Source organism: Mytilus edulis, chromosome 2, assembly GCF_963676685.1.
Source record: "Mytilus edulis chromosome 2, xbMytEdul2.2, whole genome shotgun sequence".
Classification (NCBI taxonomy): Eukaryota; Metazoa; Mollusca; class Bivalvia; order Mytilida; family Mytilidae; genus Mytilus; species Mytilus edulis.
Window position 1 is genome coordinate 53,564,964 of NC_092345.1, and position 22,770 is coordinate 53,587,733.

The following is a 22,770-nucleotide window of genomic DNA, read 5'->3' on the forward strand; positions in this document are numbered from 1 at the left end:
TTTGAAAAGAAGTGACCATTTAAAAATATAATTGTAAGACATAATTTAGCAAGCTACTTTCATTTTCGTTTTCGTATTGGTGTCACATGATTTCAAGATGCCCGCCGAATTTTCGTCTTGATTATCCAAATAGATAAAAGATATCCTTCAGATACAATAACAAATTTTATAGAAGGACATGTCTACCTTGGTGAGGGCATTACTTCTCTATTCTGTACTTTTAATCGACAAAGCTTATACAACGTTGCAGACTATCGATCTAAACGGACAATGGGTTATAGCTGATGAAAGTAGACGGGATGACAGTTCACCAGGAAAAGGTACTTTTAATATAGTCTTTGAAATGTGGAACAAAAACATGATCAAATTTAAGAGTTAAATATTAATGTCTGAAACCTCAAAATTGGCTCCATATATTGGCATCGGGCGAATTACATTGCAATGTTATGCATTATATTACAATTATATTACAATGTTGTGCATTATATTACAATTACATTGCAATGTAGTGCATTATATCACAATTAATTTGACAAAACCATGCATTGAATTACAATAACATGCATCAAAATAATGCATTATATTACAATTACTTTTGCAAAGTTATGCATTGAATTACACATTATATTGTAAATCTTATTATCGTCGTGTCATATCGACTCATATGTTTTTTTCGTATGTCATATGTTTTCCTATAAACCACATTTCGTCAGTTTCGAGTGCACAAACATAACATTGTGGCATGTTTTTCTTCTATATGTAGAACAACAACATGAACAACAACACTACAATGTGACACATGTATGCAAGATTCAAAGTTGCATACCTGCCAACTTTTGAAAGTGCCCATGGGGGTTTTAGTGCGCGACAACAATTTCAAAGGTTAAGTTCTTTGCGACGTATTTTGCGCGTGCTGTTTTGTGGTCTAGAAAAGGTGTCATATTTGTATGATGAGCTTACAAGCCTTTTTCTTAAGGATATTTGCATGATTCTAGTTATTATATCAATAGAAAAGATGAATATGTAGCTATAAGACCAGGATTTATTTTCATGTGTAAAGATATTAAATGATTGTTGGCTTTTCCAATTCAAAATTATGCACAAAGAAGGACCTTTATAAAGTTGGGAATAACACCTAGGGGTGACATGCTAGGGGTAACCCCTCAATGTAAGGCCATTAAAACCCACTTTTTAACAAATGAGCACATATTCATACTATCTGAAGAAATTTTCCCAAAGAACTACAAATGTATACATCTTATGATCTATCTGGTATTATATGGTCAACACATGTGCAATAATTTTGAAATGTTCTGAGACCTAAAAAAAATTGGAATCCTAATCCTCATTTAGAAAAGTTTTTCCAAATATAATGAATTTTCCCATTTTCAATTAAAAATAAAATTCTAATTTATTTTTTATTATAGTCAAATGACCCTTGTCTTAGGAACAGTCCCCCATTTACCTGTTTGTTTGGTCCTTGTATAAAATAAAGAATAGTACATTGTACTTTAATGATTTGGTAATGTAATTGAATTGTAATGTCAATAAATTAGTGAATAAACTACTATTTATTATCTTTATGGTAGTACTGCATCATTGAATTTTGTCAATCAGCCATGCTTTTATTCTTAATCTGTGTAAGAATCTCATTGAAGGTGAAAAATCACCCATGTTCAAGATTTTAAAATTCTACAACACAAGTTGAAAATCTAGCATGTTAGAATAATCTTGATCATGTTGATAGGAAACGTTTTTGATTGGCTCATTAATTTGATCACAAGAAACACTGAATTTGATCGGCTAACACGATTGTCTCCCTTGAACACAGTTCAAAATCGGGAACAATGAAATTTTTCGTGTAAATTTTCACAAAATCGTGTTTTATAGCTTTTTTCACGATCACGATCGTGCAATCGTGACAAAGGATCAAAATCGTGTAGTACACGCCTAAATCGTGAAAGTTGGCAGGTATGAAGTTGCTTTTAAGGATGTAAGAAGTAATTAAATTAAAATTACTTGGTCAGCCATTTTTATTAAATGTCAAAATACACATCACTAGAATAGTTGTGAAAAATGCTGAGTGGTTACAAGAAGTATACCCATATTTTCTACCTGTCAGACAAAGGATCTTCAAAACGTGACTGTCATGTGTTTTTTTGGCAATAATTATTACAAACAAGCGAGTTGAAATTATCTTGGTTCTTATATAAATTGTTTGCTCAAGATCCTTTTATTTTTCTAAAACTTACACCTGAAAGTCAAATTCTTGAGAGTGAAAAAAGGAAAAAATGTCTGGCAGGACACTAGAAATTGTATGCGCTATTATGGCAACCATAAGCGGGATACATGATTCAGACAAAACAATTATTGGAATCAAGGATCAGACCCCTGATTTTAATTAGGTCTTTCCACAGAAAAGTGGAAAGACCTATTGTATTTGTTCTGATTATTATCTTCTGCCTTATTTTGTTCTTGCGATTAACATTTGTTTCGCAATATGTTGCTTAGATATTTTTCATATTGTATTGCATAGTTCATGCCCTTTAAAATTTCACCCTGCTAAGACAAACAATTTTTTTTGTAAGAGTTATCTCCCCAAACACTGTTTTCCTTGTGACTACATCTCCTCTGTAACCATTAAAAAAAAAGCAACAAATTTATTTTATGAAATTGCTCATTATATACTTCACATGATTTATTCTTGACCGAAGCCATATGAACACTCCATATGAGAGTTATTTCCCCTTATGCTTGAGATATAAGTGATATGTATTCCTTTCTTGTAAACTATAAGTGATAGAGACCTAGGATCTTTTGATTTGAGGTTCTTGATCCAAAAAAAGAAAATAAGGTCAAGGTTGAGTCCTCAATTTTTCCTTTACTTGTCTTTGCATTTTCTCCAATTCTTTTGAAGATGGTATAAAAGAACAAGTGCAAAATGTTTGCTTGATTGTAAGGCCATTTGACCTTTTAAAAACGGTTGGGTGACATACATGTATGACCTTGAAAAATTACTACCGGAAGTGACATTAAGAAGACTGGAAGTAACAATTTTTGCACTTTTTTCAAGAAAAAGTACCCAGAATTCATATATTTTGTAATTTAAATACATTGACTGATCATTAAAGACTAGAATTGACCTTTGGTCAACCGGAAGTGGCCAATTCTCTCCTGGTTTACAGGCAAATGTATATAGAAACTATATATTTTGGAATCAGAGTGAAAGAAGCTATCATATGAGACCGGAAGTAACATTTACTGCACAGGAAGTAGTACACTATCTCCTTTATTTCTCTCTAAGTATATAGAAAACACTTAATAATCGCATCAGTATAAAGAAATTTATGATTTGATGCAAATTTAAACTTTGAGTAAACAATAACTAGCTGCTTCTCAACAACTATGAAAATTGATGTGGAAAGACATTCAATTGTTCAGACAACAATTGGTTTTTAATTAAGAATAGTGTTTTTTATGTATATATAATTATATACATGTTGTAGTTGACTCTTGTAATTTAAAGTGAGCCAAACCCAAGGATTATTTCAAGATACCCTTAGTTCAGCTCAAACCAATACCAGAAGTTTGACAGACCAAGGGTCACAACTCTTGTTTATCTTGGTGAGACTCAAATAAATAAAATGTGATAACCTACAATTTTGTTTCTATAAAACAAATAATCTTTCAACAGTTCTTGGTACAGTACCAGGGAATATCTATACTTCACTCATAAACAATAACCAAATAGATGACCCATACTACAGAGACAACGATGACAGATATAGATGGATTGCCAAAGATAACTGGTCTTATACCAAAAGTTTTCAAGGTAAGTAGCTAATTCTGCCTTTGTTTTTTTCTTCTTCAAAATATACAAAAAGAACAGAACAAATACAAAAACATCTGTTATCCAGTTGAATTATACCATGTATACAAAGCAAATGAAACTATTTATTAGAAAAGGAAAAAGGGGCCAAGTTGGTACATCATACTACATTATAAGTTATATGGTTCGCTACTGACCCCATACGGATCCATAGAGGGTTAGTAAAATCCATAGGGGGTGAGGCCAGAGGCCGAGTCCCCTATGGATTTTATTCACCCTCTATGGATCCGTAGGGGGTCAGTAGTTTTAACCGTATAATGAATTTATCGGATGCTAGACTTTTTCTGCGTCGTTTTGTTGAAAAATAAACAATGAAACAACATTAATAGATGACGTCGCCATTAACGTGTCATGAACCCCATATGAAACTTACTAACCCCATACGGTCTCATAGGGGATCACCACGTGATGGCGTTTAACCAATCACAACGTGATAATTCATATGTGGTCCGATAAGTATATTTGAATTATTTACATCTGTTTCTTTGGCTTTTATTTAGTTTTAAAGGTTTGTGTAGGTGCATAATTAAGTTATTAAGTATAGGTTTTCCATATTATATATATATAATCACCTTTATACTCAAATTAAAGTATACTGTGAATTCATTTATTTTCATGGGTATTAATTTTCGTAGATTGCTGTAAACTTGCATATTTGTAGATATTTGATTACGTGGCTTTGCTAATCTCTGTATACAAAACCCTTTTGAAAATATGTTAATTGTTGAACAGTTGAATTTGTGGTTTAACTGTACCCATGAAATTCTTGAAAATTGGTATTCAACGAATTATAATGAATCCACAGTATATGGACTTTCATCATGTTCAAGATATTTTGAAATTAAATAGAAAAAAATCTCAAAACCGTAGATCTTTTTTTGTGTGTATTATCTACGGTCAAGAAGGTAATAAGATTTCAACCTTGTTATCACTATTAAAATATCTTTGTAGCGTTTGTTAAACAATTGTAAAAACTACCCCTGACAACCAGTTGTCAATCATACAATAGTTTTAAGTTGAAAAGGCCTTATAGTACATTAAATGATACTTTGTAGTGTTTTAAAATACAACTGTCATGTAAGGATTGTAATTATGCCATGTAGATAAATTTCCTGGTTTTCAACTTGATTGACAGCATTTCATCTCTTCAATGGATTTCATTTTCACGAATGAAAAATTAGGTGCTGTAATGGGGAGATGATTTTGACAAAGTAGAATCCTGACTATCAAAAACAGCAACTGAGACCTGATTTTTGTGTGTCTAATATACATGTATACATGTGGTAGGTTTAACTGCTTCATGGCCTTCACCATTTAAATTTCAGTGGTAGACAACCCTTATTGAAATATGAGCCTTGTGGTACTACTACTATGGCTATGTTGTTTCGATATTACTTGAAAATTCTTGAATCATTTATCACAATTAACTTGCAAATATAAGTTGTGTGGCAATTTCCCCAGAATCTTTTGTTACAACAATTCTCTTCAAGACACCTTATTGCTATTTATTCCAATCTGGATAAGTTCTATAATTACACAACTTTTTCAAACCAGTTGAAGCTATATATAGCCCTGTTCAAACAATGTATTGTGCATAAAACTTTTCAGAGAGACATTTTTAAACCTTCGTCAATACATCAAACAAAGTATATTTAATTAATCTAATTTGTCTTTTAAAAATTGCTTCATCCAAACTTTTTCTCCCTGAGCTCATTGCTGATGACCTTTGTTTTTGCAATGCTTGACCTTAACAGGAAGTTGTCTAAGAAACTGTTTTTCCTGGATTTGACTGAATTCAGGTAGTGGATAAGGTGTGAATAACTGTGTTCTGATATCATTTGGTAATATTATCAGACTAAATTGTATATTGTTAGTCACATCATTTGTTAATTTAAAATACTCTACATTTATTTAAAATCTCTTGAAGGTGAAAAGTTTCATTGATAAACTCTCGGATCAAATGTATTACATCCATTTCATTTGGAGATCTGAACGATAGTTGTCTCATCATACCACATCTCCTTATATTTTATAATTTCTAATTGCACAGATAAAATAATAAGGAAAAAAAGGATAAAAACTACACCACTTTACTTTTATAAAAGCATTTTTTTTCATTTCAGTGACGTCTTCCATGTTTTCATCGCAGTCACTGGTACTGGTTTGTGAAGGCCTGGATACAGTATCCCATGTTTTTATCAATGGAATCACAGTGGGAACATCAGATAACATGTTTGTTAGATATGTGTTTGATATAAAGAAAGCTGCTAGGGTATGATTAAATTGTGTTCATCAGTTCATAAAAAATAATCATATATTGATTACTACAAAATTACTTTCATATGATACTACATCAAGCTTATTATCTGTTTTCTTTGGTTTTGATAAGATCTAATGATTTAATAAAGTATCTTCAATGTTTATGTGACAGACTTTTAGTCCTTCAACTGCCTTTAGTCTATTAGGTAAGGACAAGGTACGATAAGGCCTGTTTTTGGCCCCCCTATGTTCTCATTTTTCAAATTCTGTTATGGAAAGCTACTTTTTATGTTAAAACATTCCTTGATGTTTGAAGTTTGTTTGGATGATTTTCAAAACCACTTATTTTTGCAACTGGGTGAGATGAGGGGGTTAACTTTCTGTTATTATTCAAATATTGTAATTATCATTCATTTTGCAGGTGATTTTACAACAAATTTTTATTTTTTATGTGCCTGCGCCAACATGACCAAGGAATAATTTTATTGCAATGTCATGAGAACTGTTTTTGCTGTCTAAATCGTCATAATTTTTTCTGGGTCACGTAGGCTCACGCTATTAAATTTTTAAAAACAATGGCCAAAAATTGTTATTTTCCCTTCTTTTGACGTTTTTGATGCTCTTTAACCCCCCTAATCTCACCCATTTTCTGAAAATATTGGTTTTGAAGTTCATTCAAACAAACTTTAAACCTGAGGGAATATTTTAACGTGAAAAATAGCTTTCCAAAACAAAATTTAGAAAATGAGAAAATAGAGGGGGCCAAAAACAGGCCTTATTGTACCTTTTTCTTTATCAGTTTGAGGTGTTTATGCCCCCACCTTAGCGAAGGGGCATTTTTTTTGTTTTAATGTCCGACCTACGATAGTTGAGGGCCATTATGTTTTTCGGTCATTGCATCCCTTTATTCGTCTGTCTCATTTCAGGTTTAAGTTTTTGGTCAAGGTGGTTTTATCATGACAAGTTACAGGTATAGTTCAAATTTTGTTCTGATGATTTTGTGCAGAGTTATGGTCCTGGACTTAGACAATTCACTCAAATAATCAGTTTTCCGCAATTGTTTTCGTCATGCTTGATGATTTTGATTTGATGATTGGTATATAGTTTTATTATGACAAGTTACAGATCAAGTTAGAATGTTGTTTGGGTCGGGAAGATGATTTTGTGCAGAGTTATGGTCCTTGATACAGATACTTTTTTAATTATTTTAGGTTGGGACAAATAATTTAACAATAGTTTTTTCATCACCTGTGAAGTATGCAGAAAGTGAATCAAAGTTATATCCTTATGCAGTACCACCAGTCGCCCTGGTACCAGAATACCATGGAGAAAATCATGTGCAGTTTATACGTAAATGTCAGTGTTCATTCAGCTGGGACTGGGGACCATCATATCCTGCAATGGGTATATGGTGAGCATAGTTTCAGCTTATATTTTAAATCTGATTTGCTGGATGGTCACGTGACACATATTAAAAAAAAATCACATTAAGCTAGAGTTTGAAAAAAAAATTAGGTATTTCTTTATTATGCATTGAAAGTTTGATAAAATGATTTAAGAATATGGATGACAGTTAGTACTAAAGTGTTACAGTATTGCCCGAAGATCCATGTTTTGAGTTCTAAAATATCATTCTGAACACAAAAAGAATACATTCCATTATGACAACAAATATGGTTGACCTATTGCTTAAAGTGTCTGATAAACTAACAAAACAAGAAAAACTTTAAATATTGACTAATGAACAATGGAAATAAGGTCAAGGTCAAATGAAACTGGCCAGACAGACATGTACACTTTACAATCATTGCAAACAGCAAATATGGAGGCTTTAAGTTTCTGCGAAATATACCAAACCACATAAACTTAACATTGTCCAATGAACCATGAAAAAAAGGTCGGATGAAACCTGTAATACAAACATGTACATCTTACAATCATGCCATTCACCAAATAGAAGCTGATTTATTGCTTAACGTTTCTATGAAATTGACCAAAACACAAAACTCAACATTGTCCAATGACAAAAGATTAAGGTCAAATGAAACCTGCCATAGATACATGTGCATCTTATTATCATTTCAAACACTAAATATAGTTGACCATTTACCTATGTATCTTCGATGTGGACTTGACCAAGAAAATTTAACCTTTATCAGTTATCCATGAAATGATGTCAAGGTCAGATGAACTCTGTCTGATGGACATGAAGACCTTGCAAGGATCTCATATACCAAATATTGTTATCCTATCTGCCTTTTGCTTGTAATAAGTGAGTATTTCACATGACCAAATATTTTAAAAAAATTTCATGCAGTTGCTGACCCATTAGTCATGTGAAATTGTGTATCTGGCAGGGTTCATATGACCTTGACCTTAATGCATGTTCAAGGTTCATGTGTCAATGTTAAGTTTTACATAGTTGATCAAATGCCATAAGATCAGTTTAAATATATTTAGTGTATTGTATGAATGTGTCCTTTTTTTGAAGAATAAATAATTTGTTTTTATTTCCTGTTGAATTAAGGTCATCCATTCCTTAATTTTATATTGAAGGTTCTATTTCTGGTGGAGAATTGTCCATGTTGGATTCATAAATATATATTTTCCATCTGACATGAATTCTTGAATTAATCTTAAACATTTGTTTTCTTTTACAGGAGAGATATTTATATTCAGGGTTATAACAATGCAGTTATTAGAGATGTAACAGCTGAAACTTTAAAAGGTACTTTGGCATTTACACCAATTTTAACAGAGTCCTATTTCAACTTTATTCAAACATTGCTAAGTGGTTGAGTGGTTGCACATAGTTCAAGGAAATTTATCTCCTTTTTAAGACTTATTTAAAAAAAGAATTATTCAGCTTTACAACAGGGGCGGATCCAGCCATTTTAAAAAGGGGGGTTCCTTACCTAGGACAAAAATGTTGGTTCCAACTACATGTACCATTTCAAATGCATTGATCGTTTAAAAAAGGGGGGTTCTAACCCCTTTGGTTTGTATAAACTAGGATGGCACTAGTTCATTTGAATATATGAGTTGTTAAGTAATATAACTACTTAGCTAGTGAATTATTAAATACATTTTGACTTATTTATGTTGTTCTAACTGCTCAAGTATCACATTTGTCACATCTGTTTATTCTCAAATAATAAGTGGCAAATTTAGACTGATTTAGCTCATGGCATTGATGTAGTATAGATCACCGTAAAAAATATTTATCTTGTTTTTATATGACCGTTTTATAGGTAAAGACGGAACATGGCAATTAAGTATAGAAGTTTTTGTGGAAATACCTGATAATGCTACAGTTAATGGTAAATTGGAAGCTAAATTAGACTCAACTCCAGTATCTTTAACAGTTCCTGTAACATTTAATGAAAAAAATAAGAGTGCTGTTATGCAAATTAATATTCCTAAGGTTAGTAATTTCTGATACATGCTGAAATGGATCTGTACATGTAAAAACAATTGTTTGATACTTAAGGCAGCAGTGTCTTCAGCATTTAGCTACATACAGTCTTTATACATTTTTTAAACACAAATTACTTCATGGAATTAAATGAAACATAGACAGAAGTTTTTTTCAATTATAAAAAAAGCAGTATAAAAAGCAAAATATTGAATATGTTTTCATTTTTTCCTTGTCTGTCTTTCAGTCAAAATTATTATACAGTCCACCAACAATATTTTTCCAAAATTATACATTATTCACTACAAAATTATACATTATTCACTACAAAATTATACATTATTCACTACAAAATTATCTAGAATATCTTTTGATGTTTATCTTGGTTGTCTAAATCTTTGAATGGCTTCATGATAGCCTGCTCACCTTAAGTGCTGGCCTGTCCTCCTGGTAACTAATAAATTGTGAACAAGCATGTTAAAAAAGTCCAGCTCAGCATGTCTGTCAAGTACAAAGCAGCTAGTTGTATGTTTATATTACATTATTATGTTCTCATCCTCAATATGCATCCAATGGTACTGTACTGGCATTATGTAATCAATACCCAGCCCCGTTAAACCATAGACTTTAAAATTGGCAGTTGCTGTTTCTCTTCTAAGGATGCAGTATTTAGTAGTAAGAGCAAAGACTGGTCCACCGGAGTAAGAACAAATTATCTGGGAAGGTAAAATTTCTTCATGCAAACTGTTACCTTGTGAACTAGCATGCTAATAAATTTATTGAGAAAGAAGCAGGGTTTAAGTTCATACTACATCATGTTCTTGTCCTAAATATCCATCTAGTACTGTGCTTGCCTTGCACGATAGATGCTGTGTGCTTGATCTCTGGCAGGGTCAAACCAAAGATATTCTAATTAGTATTTGCTGCTTCTCAGCCAAGTAAGTTGCATTAAGGATCTATAAAGCAAAGAATTGAATTAATACATTATCATTTCTGTTCCATAACAGTTCAGAAAAGATTGAAAAAAAATCACTTACTTTGCAATTCCAATGACCAGATAATGGCTACAACCCTTTTCTATGGATCTAATGTGGATACACTTAGACATAATTTATACATTCTGAGGTTGCATAAAGCTGGGAAATTTTTCCATTTTGTTTGTTGACATTACTTTAACAAGTTCTAGATGCTGGCAGATTTCAAATACTATAAATTCTACACTGTATAAATATACTGACAAAATGTTTTCATTCTATTACAAGATACAATCATTCTATTTTAAACGCTTCTTCTTTATACACGTTTTTCCTTTTTTGAGACAAGTTTCTGTTCACAGATGAGAGCTGTTTTTCTGTCATAAATTTACAACTTTTATAAAACAGAGGCGGATTTAGTGTGTGTGTGTGGGGGGGGGGGGGGTGGGGAGGGGGAGCAGGAGGCCCGGGCCCCCCTTTTCTGGGAAAATGGGGAAAATTTGGTTGATCATAAAGGGAATCACTGAAGCGTGACCAGAGAGGGCCCCCCTCTTAGGCTTCAGTGGGCCACCAATATCAAAATTTCTGGATCCGCTACTGAAAAAGTCCACATTTCTTCTAATAAAGTAATGGTCTCTAGAGAATTGTTCTACTGTTTTAGTTACATACATTTTTTGCTGGGTTGCATAAGGTGCAAAATCGGCTTAAGGTATGATGATGTCCAAGCTGATTGGTGTGTGGACGTGGTGTGAACAGATAATGAAAGCCTGTACCCTTAAACTTCACAGAAAGATAACATGCGTATTGAAGTTGTTCACCTATTATTATGGAATTGTTCAAGGAATTTTAAAGACTAACTCAGAACTGAGTCATTTTAGCAAATTTACAGACTACAGTACCAATAATGGCAATATTGTTTAATTATAACTCCTACAGTTGTTCACATTGAAAAATCTAAGAAAGTTTTCCAGTGTTTAATTAACATTCTGTACAATCTAAGCCATCTGAGTCTGTGACCCTTTTTTAATTACAGAACGTCAATATTAAAGAATGGTGGCCAAATGGTTATGGAAACCAGGCACTGTATAAATTATACACATTCTTTACTGGTAGTGATGGTCAAGAAATGGTTGGTAAAAGTATAAATATAGGCTTCAGGACTGTTGAAGTGGTAGAAGATTTTGTGTCCAATGACCACTCTCAAGGTAAGATAACAGTATAACAGAGTTTCTTGTTTTAATTGTTTCACATTTGTCATTTCAGGGCCTTTTATAGCTAACTATGTCGTTTGGGTTTTGCTCATAGTTGAAGTCTGTATGGTGACCTATAGTTGCACACTTCTATGTCATGTGGCCTCAGGTGGAGGAGTTGTCTCATTAGCAATCATACCACTTCTTCTTAGATTTATATTAACAAATTATAAGTCTGCAATGATTGATGAAATACTAAAAATTAGCCTTGGTTGGCTGAGATTCCAGTCCTGCAGTTTTGTTTGGGAGTCTTAATACTGTGGATTCTTTATCATTTATTGTAACAATTTTCTGGGATTTTGTTGGTATAAATCAGTGTAACGTTTATGGGTCATCAGAAATTCACCTTTTTCTATTTTTAGATACTACAAATGTATATATAACTATAGTTGTCCGGTCACTTTTTCGCAGGGATCGTTTTTCTTGTGCTTGAGACTAAATGTCCAGAATTGGATATTTAAACCTCTTCAGGGCAGTATTTCTCTAGATTGGGGAAAACTTTCATACTGGTAAGTTGTACTTTAAATTTCATTTTATTTTGTATTTCAATGTTTGACTTAAATATTTATTCTTCACATTTGATATTAATTTTCGGTTGTCAAACATCGAAATACAAAATAAAATGAAATTTAAAGTACAACTTATATTACCAGTACGGAAGTTTTCCTCAATCTAAAGAAATACTGCCCTGACGAGGTTTAAATATCCAATTCTTGACATTTAGTCTCAAGCGAGAAAAAAACGATCCCTGCGAAAAAGTGACCAGACAACTATAGTTATATATAGTATCTAAAAATAGAAAAAGGGGAATTTACGATGACCCATAAACTTTACAATAGGTAAACCACAAAATTAAAGATCAGTGAATCATAAGTTTTCTGAAGGTTTGTAAGGAAACTGTGGCAAAACCACAAAATCAAATATCCATGAAAATACAATTGTTCCTCAATCCACAAAAATACAAAATGACAAGTTACAGATCAAGTTTGAATTTTGTTCTGGTCTGATGATTTTTTACAGAGTTATGGTCCTTGGACTTTAAAATTCACTTAAATAATCAGTTTTCAACCCTTTTTTCAACATGCTTGAAGATATTGACTTGATATTTGTTTTATAGTTTACACCATGACAAGTTATAGATCAAGTTAGAATTTTGTTCCAATACAATGAATTTTTAACAGGTAGGGGACTATATATGTATAGCCATGCAATACTCACAGAATGCTTGTTCATAATAACTTGTATTCAATTATTTTTAGGTACAACCTTTTACTTCAAGATAAATGATCAGCCAGTATTCTTCAAAGGTTCAAACTGGATTCCTGCTGATAGCTTCTTGGATAGAGTCTCAAAGTCTAGGATAGAGAATTTACTACAGTCTGCTAAAGATGCTAACATGAATGTTTTGAGGGTCTGGGGAGGAGGTGTGAGTGAATATTTTTGTTATTTTATGTGCTTCCTCTATTTCAACAAGAGGGGTGAACATTTTTAACCTGCACAAATTGTTTTATTTACTGGTTCAGAAAATATTTTTTATAAGTTATCTCCCTAAGTTATTCTGATATACATGTATATTTTTTTTTAAATTATACTTGTTTAAGTCAGAAAATCAAAATAATATTCCTGACTTCATTAATTTCTCTAATAATATATATAGATATAGGAAGAGGTGGTATGAGTGCAAATGAGACAACTCTCCATTCAAGAAACAATTTATAAAAGTAAACCATTATAGAATTTATAGGTTAAGGTACTGCCTTCAACACGGAGCCTTGGCTCACACCAAACAGCAAGCTATAAAGGGCCCCAAAAATAACTAGTGTAAAACCATTCAAACATGAAAAACAACAATTTAATAGGTGTCTTTACTACTCATAAAAGTATGATTGTATGGACAATGAAAATCTCATTTGTCTAATATTTAAAAAAAAAACTCCCTTGAACACATTTATACTTGATAAAAATCAAAATTTGATGAAAGTATATACAACTTTTACAAGTTATTTTATAATTCATAAAATCAGAATTCCTTTTCATTCTGCAGATATATGAAATGGAAGAGTTTTATGACATTGCAGACAGATTAGGAATAATGATATGGCAAGACTTTATGTTTGGATGTTCCATGTATCCTACTGATCCAAAATTTCTCAATAGTGTGACTGAAGAAGTCACTCACCAGGTAAAATATAGATGGTCTTATTACGGTAGTCCTTCTGATGTTCATAAATAAATTAATTTGACATTATAACCTATAACATGAAATCAAACAGACACAAAAATCCAATTGCACAAGGTCGCTCTGTTTTATATTTATGTTTATGCTTATATCAGGTTATTTAACCATTGGCAGTCTTAGGTGGTCACTGGAAAGTTAATAAGATGGCGCCTTGACTAAAATACACACACAAATTTTGATATAAAATTGTGAATATGCAGTGCCAACTGTTTATTTCAGACTTATTGTAATTTGAATATACGTTTAAGTATGTAATGAATCAAATATTAGAATTTGAGTCAAATCGGTGAACATGAATTTGACAGTGAGTGCCCCTTTAACAAACAAAAGACAAAGATAAATGGAAAATACCAGGCATAGGTTCATAGACAAATAATCAAAAGAAAGTCAGAACACCACTTAAAGACCAAACAGTCTATTTATTTCTACCAGTGATTTTTCCTTTAAATTTTGTGTGAAGGTATATCATGATGTGAAGAACAAAAATTGATGAAAAAAATTGGGGGTCACCGACTTAGTTTTGTCGCTATAGCAACGTCAGTTTCGTGTTTTCCCGATTTTATTAACATAATATTTGCTTGTTATATAAACTCTCCAAAAAATCCTTTATATCAAACCTACAAGCATAATTCTTGTTTCACGTTAAACAGTAGATTTGTATCTATCAAATACATGTTCAAGAGTTTAAGCCTCATATTGTTTTGATCTTTACAAATATGATTTATTTCATTCCCGCCAAAAATAAAACTTAAAAATGAAAAACGTTTCCAGTATTAAAAAATATCTACCAGTGATTTCTGTATAATAATTTCAAGAAGGAAAATGCCATGTGTACTCTTCAAAATAAAGCCAAAAAAAGAGAATGTCACCGACCTTTCAAAAAAGTTATGAGTAATTTTCATGTTTTTTTCTTGTTCTTTTTGAAGAAAAGAGTTGTCATTCTTCAGAACATTGCATCTGACGTCATAGTACAAACTTTCTTGCTGGCGCACTATTTGAAAAAAAAATCGCAAATTGGACGTTTGAAACCCACATTTAAATTTCCAAGAATAACAACTATATTCACCTACTTTATTATCCGGTAATACTAGAAATTAAATACACGTGTCAGTATCAGATCTTATGATGTTGTTGCCGCACAATATTAACCTTCAGAAACCCCATCCGTCGGAATGGAAAATTGTTTGAAATAACCTTTCTCGCCGCTTTTGTTAGGAAAGTCTGTTTTGTCCTCTGTTCCTCATTAGCAAAATTATTGAAAATAAAAAAAAGAAATGAAAGATGGCACTGGCTAACTATACAGAGTATTTGACTATATTAGACTATATGTGTGTGTGTTTTTTTCGCGTCAATTTCAGAAGTTTGCCGTAACGAACGCATTTTCTACTGTTGACAGACGGACACACAAAAGCATCGACGGACTTCTTTATACCATTATATTTCCCGACTAAGACGAACGTATAGAAATTATTCCATCTAGTTTGTGAACTCATTATTTCTGAATATTTAAGATATAAGGAAATTAAAATTATAAATATAATATATGAATTAAAGTTTTTGATTCTAAAACGTTATACCTCTATCATGAAATACAATCCCTGTTATTACTAGTCTATCTCACATGACGATGTTTTGAATAAACGAGACAGTAAATATAAAATACAAAAAGTTTTTAATTCAAAAATTAATTTAGAAATCATTTTCTGTTGAAACTACAGAGTAAGATAAAATATTATAAATCTAAATTGATAATTTTGTAAATTAAAAAAAAAGACAAGGTTGTTGCCGGAATTGAAAATCGAATTGTTTTCAATCTTTCCAGTCATAGTTATAGCTAAATCAAAGGGAGAGATTTTATGTTGGATATTATTCTTGGAGCAATTGTTTTTGTCATTAGTTAAATTTACAACTATTTTATATGTTTTGCCTTACAGCTAATTTCCTAATGCATGTAGGGTAAAACTTTGGTTGGCTTCCTTGCTTTGTTTGTATAAATGTTTATTCAAGCTTTGTAATTAAGATTGACTTCTTCATATATAGGTATGTAAACCTGTATATATGATAATTCAATTGGACATTAACAAAATATACAAACAAAGCAAGCAACTAACTAAAGTGTTGATCTACATACAGGGTTTCCGCTGGCGGTCGCCATTTTCGCAATTTGCGAAAAAATAATAATTGTGGCGATTAAAATTCGTCATTGGCGAAAGAATTTGGCGAAAGAAATATATATATATCGATTTATTTTCAGCCATCTTGTTTATTTACTTTTTTCGGGTTTCTCTGACTTTACCGATCAGACAATACTCGGAATTCACCTTGAACTCGTTAAGATTTTGACAGAAAATCAATAATCAGCTGATTGCATTTATAGCTATAGACATCAAAGGACTAAATAATAACCAGGTGTTGATTTTATGATATGACAAAATGATATGGTTAAATGGTTTCTGTCAAATGTCACAAAAGAGATTTATTAACCACTTCGCGACGCACGTGTTTGAAGTAAAATTTTTACGCTTCCTCTCCTTCTTTTAATGATAGTCCACAAAAGAAAACTGTTGTTATGACGAAAAATGATCAAAAGCAAGAAAGGTCTCTGATTTAAAACTTTATCATTTAACTTTCATATAGATAATTGATTTGAGTGGGTACTTTAAAGTCGTTTCAGTGACACACGTGTTTCAAATATATAGTTTTACTTATTTACGATGGTATAGAAAAGAAAACTGTCGTTATGAAGAAATCTATCCAAAAGGTTGGCATGACAGTAACCCTAATGATAGGGTCAATTTAATGACTACACCTTACACGATGGATCAATTTCAAGTGATAAAATGTTTTGTTTTGTTGTAAAATCCACTTCTTATTTAGGGGGAGGGGGTATGAAAAAAAGGAAATTTTTAAAAGAAAAATACATTTGTGTTACTTGGCGAAAAATTAATAATAAAGTGGCGAAAATTATATTGTTTTGGCGAAAGAGGTGGCGAAAAAAATAATTGATCCAGGGGAAACCCTGTCTACATACATTATGAAATTAGCTGTAAGCTTCAGTGAGATCAGGCGAAATGTTTATTATTTCTTCTTAAGACAATTTGAAATGAAACAAATGACAAACGACAATGACCCTTTGTCATAATTATAAGATTTTGTCAAATAAGCAGTATAAATAAATTTTAACTTCATTGCAAGATCGGACATTATTTTACGAGAATCATCCAGACATTGGTTGCATGCATACGTTGCCAGTATGGCAAAATTCTAGAGATAATTTTTTTATCGGCCTGACCTTTGGAATACTCAATTTTTTTTAATTTTGAAAAATTGACATTAAAATTTGAAGGATCAAATCATAGGGAACATGTGTACTAAGTTTTAAGTTGATAGGACTTCAACTTCATCAAAAACTACTTTGACAAATTTTTTTAACCTGAAGCGGGACAGACGGACGAACGAACGAACGGCCGCACAGACCAGGAAACATAAATTGGACATCAAAATAACTTTCACCTTTCTATAACCCCGGTAACCTGTACACAATCGGCGCAAATGAAAGACAAAATCTACACAAGTGAAAGAATAAAAAAAAATGAAATGCAGATTGGCGGAAATACAAGACAAAATCCGCATGTGAAAGAATAAACAAATGAAATGCAGATCGGCGCAAAAAAGTCGAGATCAAAATTTATATTTTATTGTTTTTATTAGAACAAAGGTTAAATATAGTGTAGTATCTTTTGTGTCCATTTGTGTTAAATTTCCACAAGATATCAGCTCGACGCTTTTAATTCCTCTTTACTTGAGAGACGTATTTTTAAGCGTACACCATGTTGGAATCCGTGAAAAACGCGAGATAGGACGTTATAATTTGACGTTTTGCCATTGCTAGAAACAACGTCATAGAGCTTTTATGTCACTATCAATTGCGTTAGTTGATGCGCATAAACAATAGGCTGTTTGGTCTTTAAATCTGTAGCTTCATTCCTTAGCTTATCATTTGTATTTTATGTTCTTTGATCTGTAGCTTTGTTCCTTAGCATATCATTTGTATTTTATGTTCTTTGATCTGTAGCTTTGTTCCTTAGCATATCATTTGTATTTTATGTTCTTTGATCTTTTTTTAAGGTTAGAAGGCTGAAACACAGACCATCCATAGTTATTTGGAGTGGTAATAATGAAAATGAAAAAGCGCTAAGACAAAGCTGGTATGTTTATATTTACATGCAGTCAGATGGTTTAAGTTCATGATGTGATTGTAATTTTCTTTTGATTTTATTTAAGTCAATCGGTTATTCAGTTATTGTAAACATTTAAAACAATCTTCTCTTCTGAAACGACTGGGTCAAATGTTTCCATACTATACCTGAATGATTATTAGGGTTACTAGTTTAAAAACTGTATCCATGGATATGATCGTTGGTTTTCCTGTTTGAATGGTTTTACACTGGTCATTTTTGGGGCCCTTTATAGTTTGCTGTTTTTGGTGTGATTCAAGGTTCTGTGTTGAAGGCCGTACTTTGACCTATAATGGTTTACTTTTACAAATTGTGACTTGGATGGAGAGTTGTCTCATTGGAACTCATACCATATCTGCTTATTTCTATATATGATCCATCAATAAACATGGCCACTGTTGCTGAGAATAGAACATAGGAGTAAAATGCAGTGTTTTGGCTTATATCTCAAAAACTAAACCAGTTAGAGCAAATCAGATATAAGCTACAACATATGATTAGGTCAAAGTCTATCTCCTTTTAATTTTTTCAGAAAAGAGGGACAACCTATTTTGGAGTTGAACCCTTTATTATTTTGTTTTACAAATTTCACAGTTATAGTTTTTATCTTGCAAACTATAACAGATAGAGAGAAATTTTAACAGTAGAAATAAATAAAACCATAAGATCTGCTAATGAGTCAGCTTGGCATATACATCAAATGACCCCGTATATGAGCTATTTTGGCTCTAAATGATGATATTTACCATATCCCCCTTTTTTTCATGTTTGATAGAGAGAATCTTTCAATAATATAAATTTGAAACAAAATATAATCTACAAATAAGTCAAAATGAATGAATCGTTAATTTTCCGCTTCTAGGAGTTATTGCCTGGCTGAAAGATTAATTTTACTCAGTTGTCACATTTTTTGCAAAAACTATTATAAATAGTGAGAAATTGTAAAAACGTAACAGTGTTTATCAAAATAGGATGTTCAAATATGTCTACACTACTGATATCATTAATTGAACACAAAGATGAACTATTGCCCTTGAAAGACGATTTTTGTTTTCCATTTTTGCAGTTTCTACAGTATCTATAATAGATAGAAGGAAAAAGTAAAAAGTTTTAAAATATTCAGCAGGGTACTGTCTTAAAATCAGTCATTATGGACAAAAAATTTCAACCAACTCCTTATTAAAGTTATTTTTTCAGAATGATGATTTTTAACTATTTTTTTGCCTTTTTGTCAAAAACTTTATGAGTTATAGAGAGGAACTTTAAAAAGCATAATAAGATGGGCAAGTAAGTCAACATGGCTTTATTGCAATTAAATGGTTTTTATTAATCTCAAAAACATTTAAGAGATAGATATAAACTGTAAACAGCAAAAATTATCAAGAATACAAGACCTACAAAAGAAGCCACTACCCCAGTAAATAACATCTTCAAATAAGCAAACATAACTAAATTGATAAAAGAAAAATTTATATCAAAATGGCAAATATATTTACAAGGTGAACCATTCAGGCTCTTGGTAGTACAAAAACAAATATATCTTGTTCATCTCTCTAATAGTTCATATACAATTAACATTATCTTGAGGATCGTTCAATGAATAAAAAGAAAGCAGATTAAGTCAGCTTTTACAACTGAAACCATAAAACAACAACAAACAATCAAATAAATAACAAATGATCAAGTAAATATTTTTATTCTTAACAAAATATGCAACAAATAATATATCAAGTTACTGCAAGCATTTGACATCAATAAAAAATCCAGTTATATATTTTTTTAATGCTTTCCCTAAAACAGAGAAAACATACATACATAAAGCGCACCTGAGTATAACAAGCAGGGACAAAGACATAGAAAAAAGCCTGTAGCTTATATAATGGTACATGTTAACCAACTGCAAGATGTCAGTTCTATTTTGAATTATTTTCAAGAGCAGTGTTTACAATGTCAGGTGTTGAAACCTTCATGTCTCAGGTGGAACTCATGTAAACTAAGGTAAAGTCCCTAGAAGATTGTTGTTTCCCCTCAGACGTAATTATTTCAATACTTTACAATTAAATCGAGATTGAACTGTCTTCTATCTTAAAACCTCATCTTATGTAATGGAGTTTTGCCACTGTGGTTTTTGTCAGTTCCTCAATCATCTTGAACTGCCTGATAAGATATAAACATTTTGCAATTCCACATGTATAACATATATTATGCTTTATTTCAAGACTTCAGACATCAGGTTCTGGGACATGGTGCACCTGAGATTACCTCCAGTTTGTGGTGGGGTTCAAGTTGCTCAGTCTTTAGTTTTCCATGTTATGTTTTGTGTACAATTGTTTGTCTGTTGGTCTTTTTCATTTTTAGCCATGGTGTTGTCAGTTTATTTTCGACTTATGAGTTTGAATGTCTCTCTGGTATCTTTTGTCTCTTTTTTTGAAATTTGTGGATCCATTATTCTAAGCAAGTTGCCAGCTTTGACAGATATAGGTGAATCATAAATATAAGTGTTAAGTTGATGAAAGAGTTATCTCCCTCTAGCATTGAACTGTTTTGAATTCAGGAAAAAAACAGGAATCAATAAATTTAAGTAATGTCTTTATTTGAGTATGACCGATTTGTTATAATATCCAAATGGTATTTGAATTAAATCAGTTAAGGTTTTTTCAAAACAAAGTCATTCCACTAAAGAGGTGAAATAAAGGACAGTAGTTGCAATTTTATAACTACATATAATTATATATTTTGAGTGGTTTTTTTTAGGTATAACACTGATGTGAATTTTACACTATACTATAATGACTACATCAAGTTATATAAAGATGTGATTTATAAAGTTGTACAAAAGGAAGACCCGAATCGTCCATTTATAGCCTCTAGTCCAGCTAATGGCAAGGAGAGTATGGCTGAAGGATGGGTTGCCAAAATGCCTTGGGATGAACATTATGGAGATAGTAAGTAAATTTATTTGAAAATAGATTTGAGATCAATATTTATAAGACAGCTACACAACAAACTTTCAAGAATCTAATAGCGAACATATAGATTTATCATAAGCCTTTGAAAAATTAGTAGCTGATTAGTAGTGCTATTGATATGTTTAAGAAAGGCTAAAGATACCAAAGGGACATTGAAACTTGTAAGTCAAAAATAAACTTACAATGCCATGGTTAAAAAAGGAAAAAGAGCAAACAGACAGGCAAACAACAGTAAACAATACACAACATAGAAAACTTAAGACTGAGCAACAAGAACCCCATCAAAATCTGGGGCTGGTCTCAAGTGATCTGGAAGGGTAAACATCCTGCTCCATAAGTGTCAACAGATAAGTATGTTATTCTGAATATGCATTATTTAATATAAGTATATCACACTGAAAGAGAGAAGGAAGATACCAAACAGACCCATTGGTGGTCTTCAGCTGGTGTCTGCTCATTGGTCAGGTTGTTGTTTCTTTGACATATTCCCTATTTCCATTTTTAATCTTATTCAAATTTATGAGTCAAAACATACTGGCAACACCATGAAAACTAAAAATGACAAATAACAGAATACATGGTATAAAAAACACAATAAAAAAAACTAAGCTAGTAGTAATTTTCCTTTAAAAAACATTAACTTTAACATGTTAACTTTTCTATTGTAGTACATGAATACAAATACATGGATCCATTCTTCATGCCGTCCTCGTACAGAATACCACGGTTTTCATCAGAATATGGTCTGCAGTCACTACCATCATATGAGTCTCTGAATGCTGTCCTAAAAGATTCAGATATGTATTACTGGTCTGATATGCTAGAACACAGGCAACATCATCCTTTTGGTATTACATTTGTTTTTTAACTTCCATACAAAACCTAATTATAATAGTATTCCCATATTTTTCATAAAGTTAACATTAGTAAATATTTTTTTATTAATCATCATTGATGATTGAAAAAGAATTACTGATGCATAATTGATGAACATTAGTACTCTCATCTATTGTACAACAATTCAACTAAAAATTTTGTGGATATAAAGCATGCATGACATCCAACTACACCTTGTTTGTTTCAGTGAATGAATATGTAAGTTTTGTATTAGTATCAAGCAGCATCACTTTTTTTTAATTGTTAAATTTTTTTTAGATCTTCATAGTGGAACTATTTAAGATACACTATGAGGGGCTGAATGATTTTATATGTAATTTGAAAAAAAACTTACCGGTAATTACTGTATTACTAATATCAAAGAGAGATAATTTTACAGCCAAATCATAATATGTAATTGTGATTTTAAGCTTAACAAAGATTATTTCTCTTTTCCAACATTTAACTTAATTTTCACTCATCTTACATTTAATCTTCAGCTTTCTTTTCAAAAAACATTAGGGCTATTCCAAAAAAAATGTATGGGGGTTGGAAGGCAGTTTTTGTCAGCACCCTCCACCCAGACAATTGTAATTGAGAATTATAGTGCATTATAGTGTGAAAAGTTGCTCTGATACCCATCGCCCATGTATTATTAATA

At 31.7% G+C, this 22,770-nt stretch overlaps 1 protein-coding gene across 1 annotated transcript in view; it reads left to right on the forward strand.

Moving 5' to 3' along the window:
* Nucleotides 1–85: 85 nt before the first annotated feature.
* The window catches only part of LOC139510249 (beta-mannosidase-like), a 37,302-nt gene continuing 14,617 nt past the window's right edge, over nucleotides 86–22,770 (forward strand). Inside the window, exons 1-12 of the mRNA XM_071296738.1 lie at nucleotides 86–320; nucleotides 3,695–3,832; nucleotides 6,013–6,161; nucleotides 7,360–7,559; nucleotides 8,809–8,876; nucleotides 9,400–9,572; nucleotides 11,571–11,742; nucleotides 13,047–13,213; nucleotides 13,832–13,969; nucleotides 18,155–18,234; nucleotides 21,019–21,209; nucleotides 21,902–22,081. Coding sequence (XP_071152839.1) covers nucleotides 179–320; nucleotides 3,695–3,832; nucleotides 6,013–6,161; nucleotides 7,360–7,559; nucleotides 8,809–8,876; nucleotides 9,400–9,572; nucleotides 11,571–11,742; nucleotides 13,047–13,213; nucleotides 13,832–13,969; nucleotides 18,155–18,234; nucleotides 21,019–21,209; nucleotides 21,902–22,081 — 1,798 coding nt within the window. The 5' untranslated portion in view covers nucleotides 86–178. The remainder of the gene's footprint in view (nucleotides 321–3,694; nucleotides 3,833–6,012; nucleotides 6,162–7,359; nucleotides 7,560–8,808; nucleotides 8,877–9,399; nucleotides 9,573–11,570; nucleotides 11,743–13,046; nucleotides 13,214–13,831; nucleotides 13,970–18,154; nucleotides 18,235–21,018; nucleotides 21,210–21,901; nucleotides 22,082–22,770) is intronic.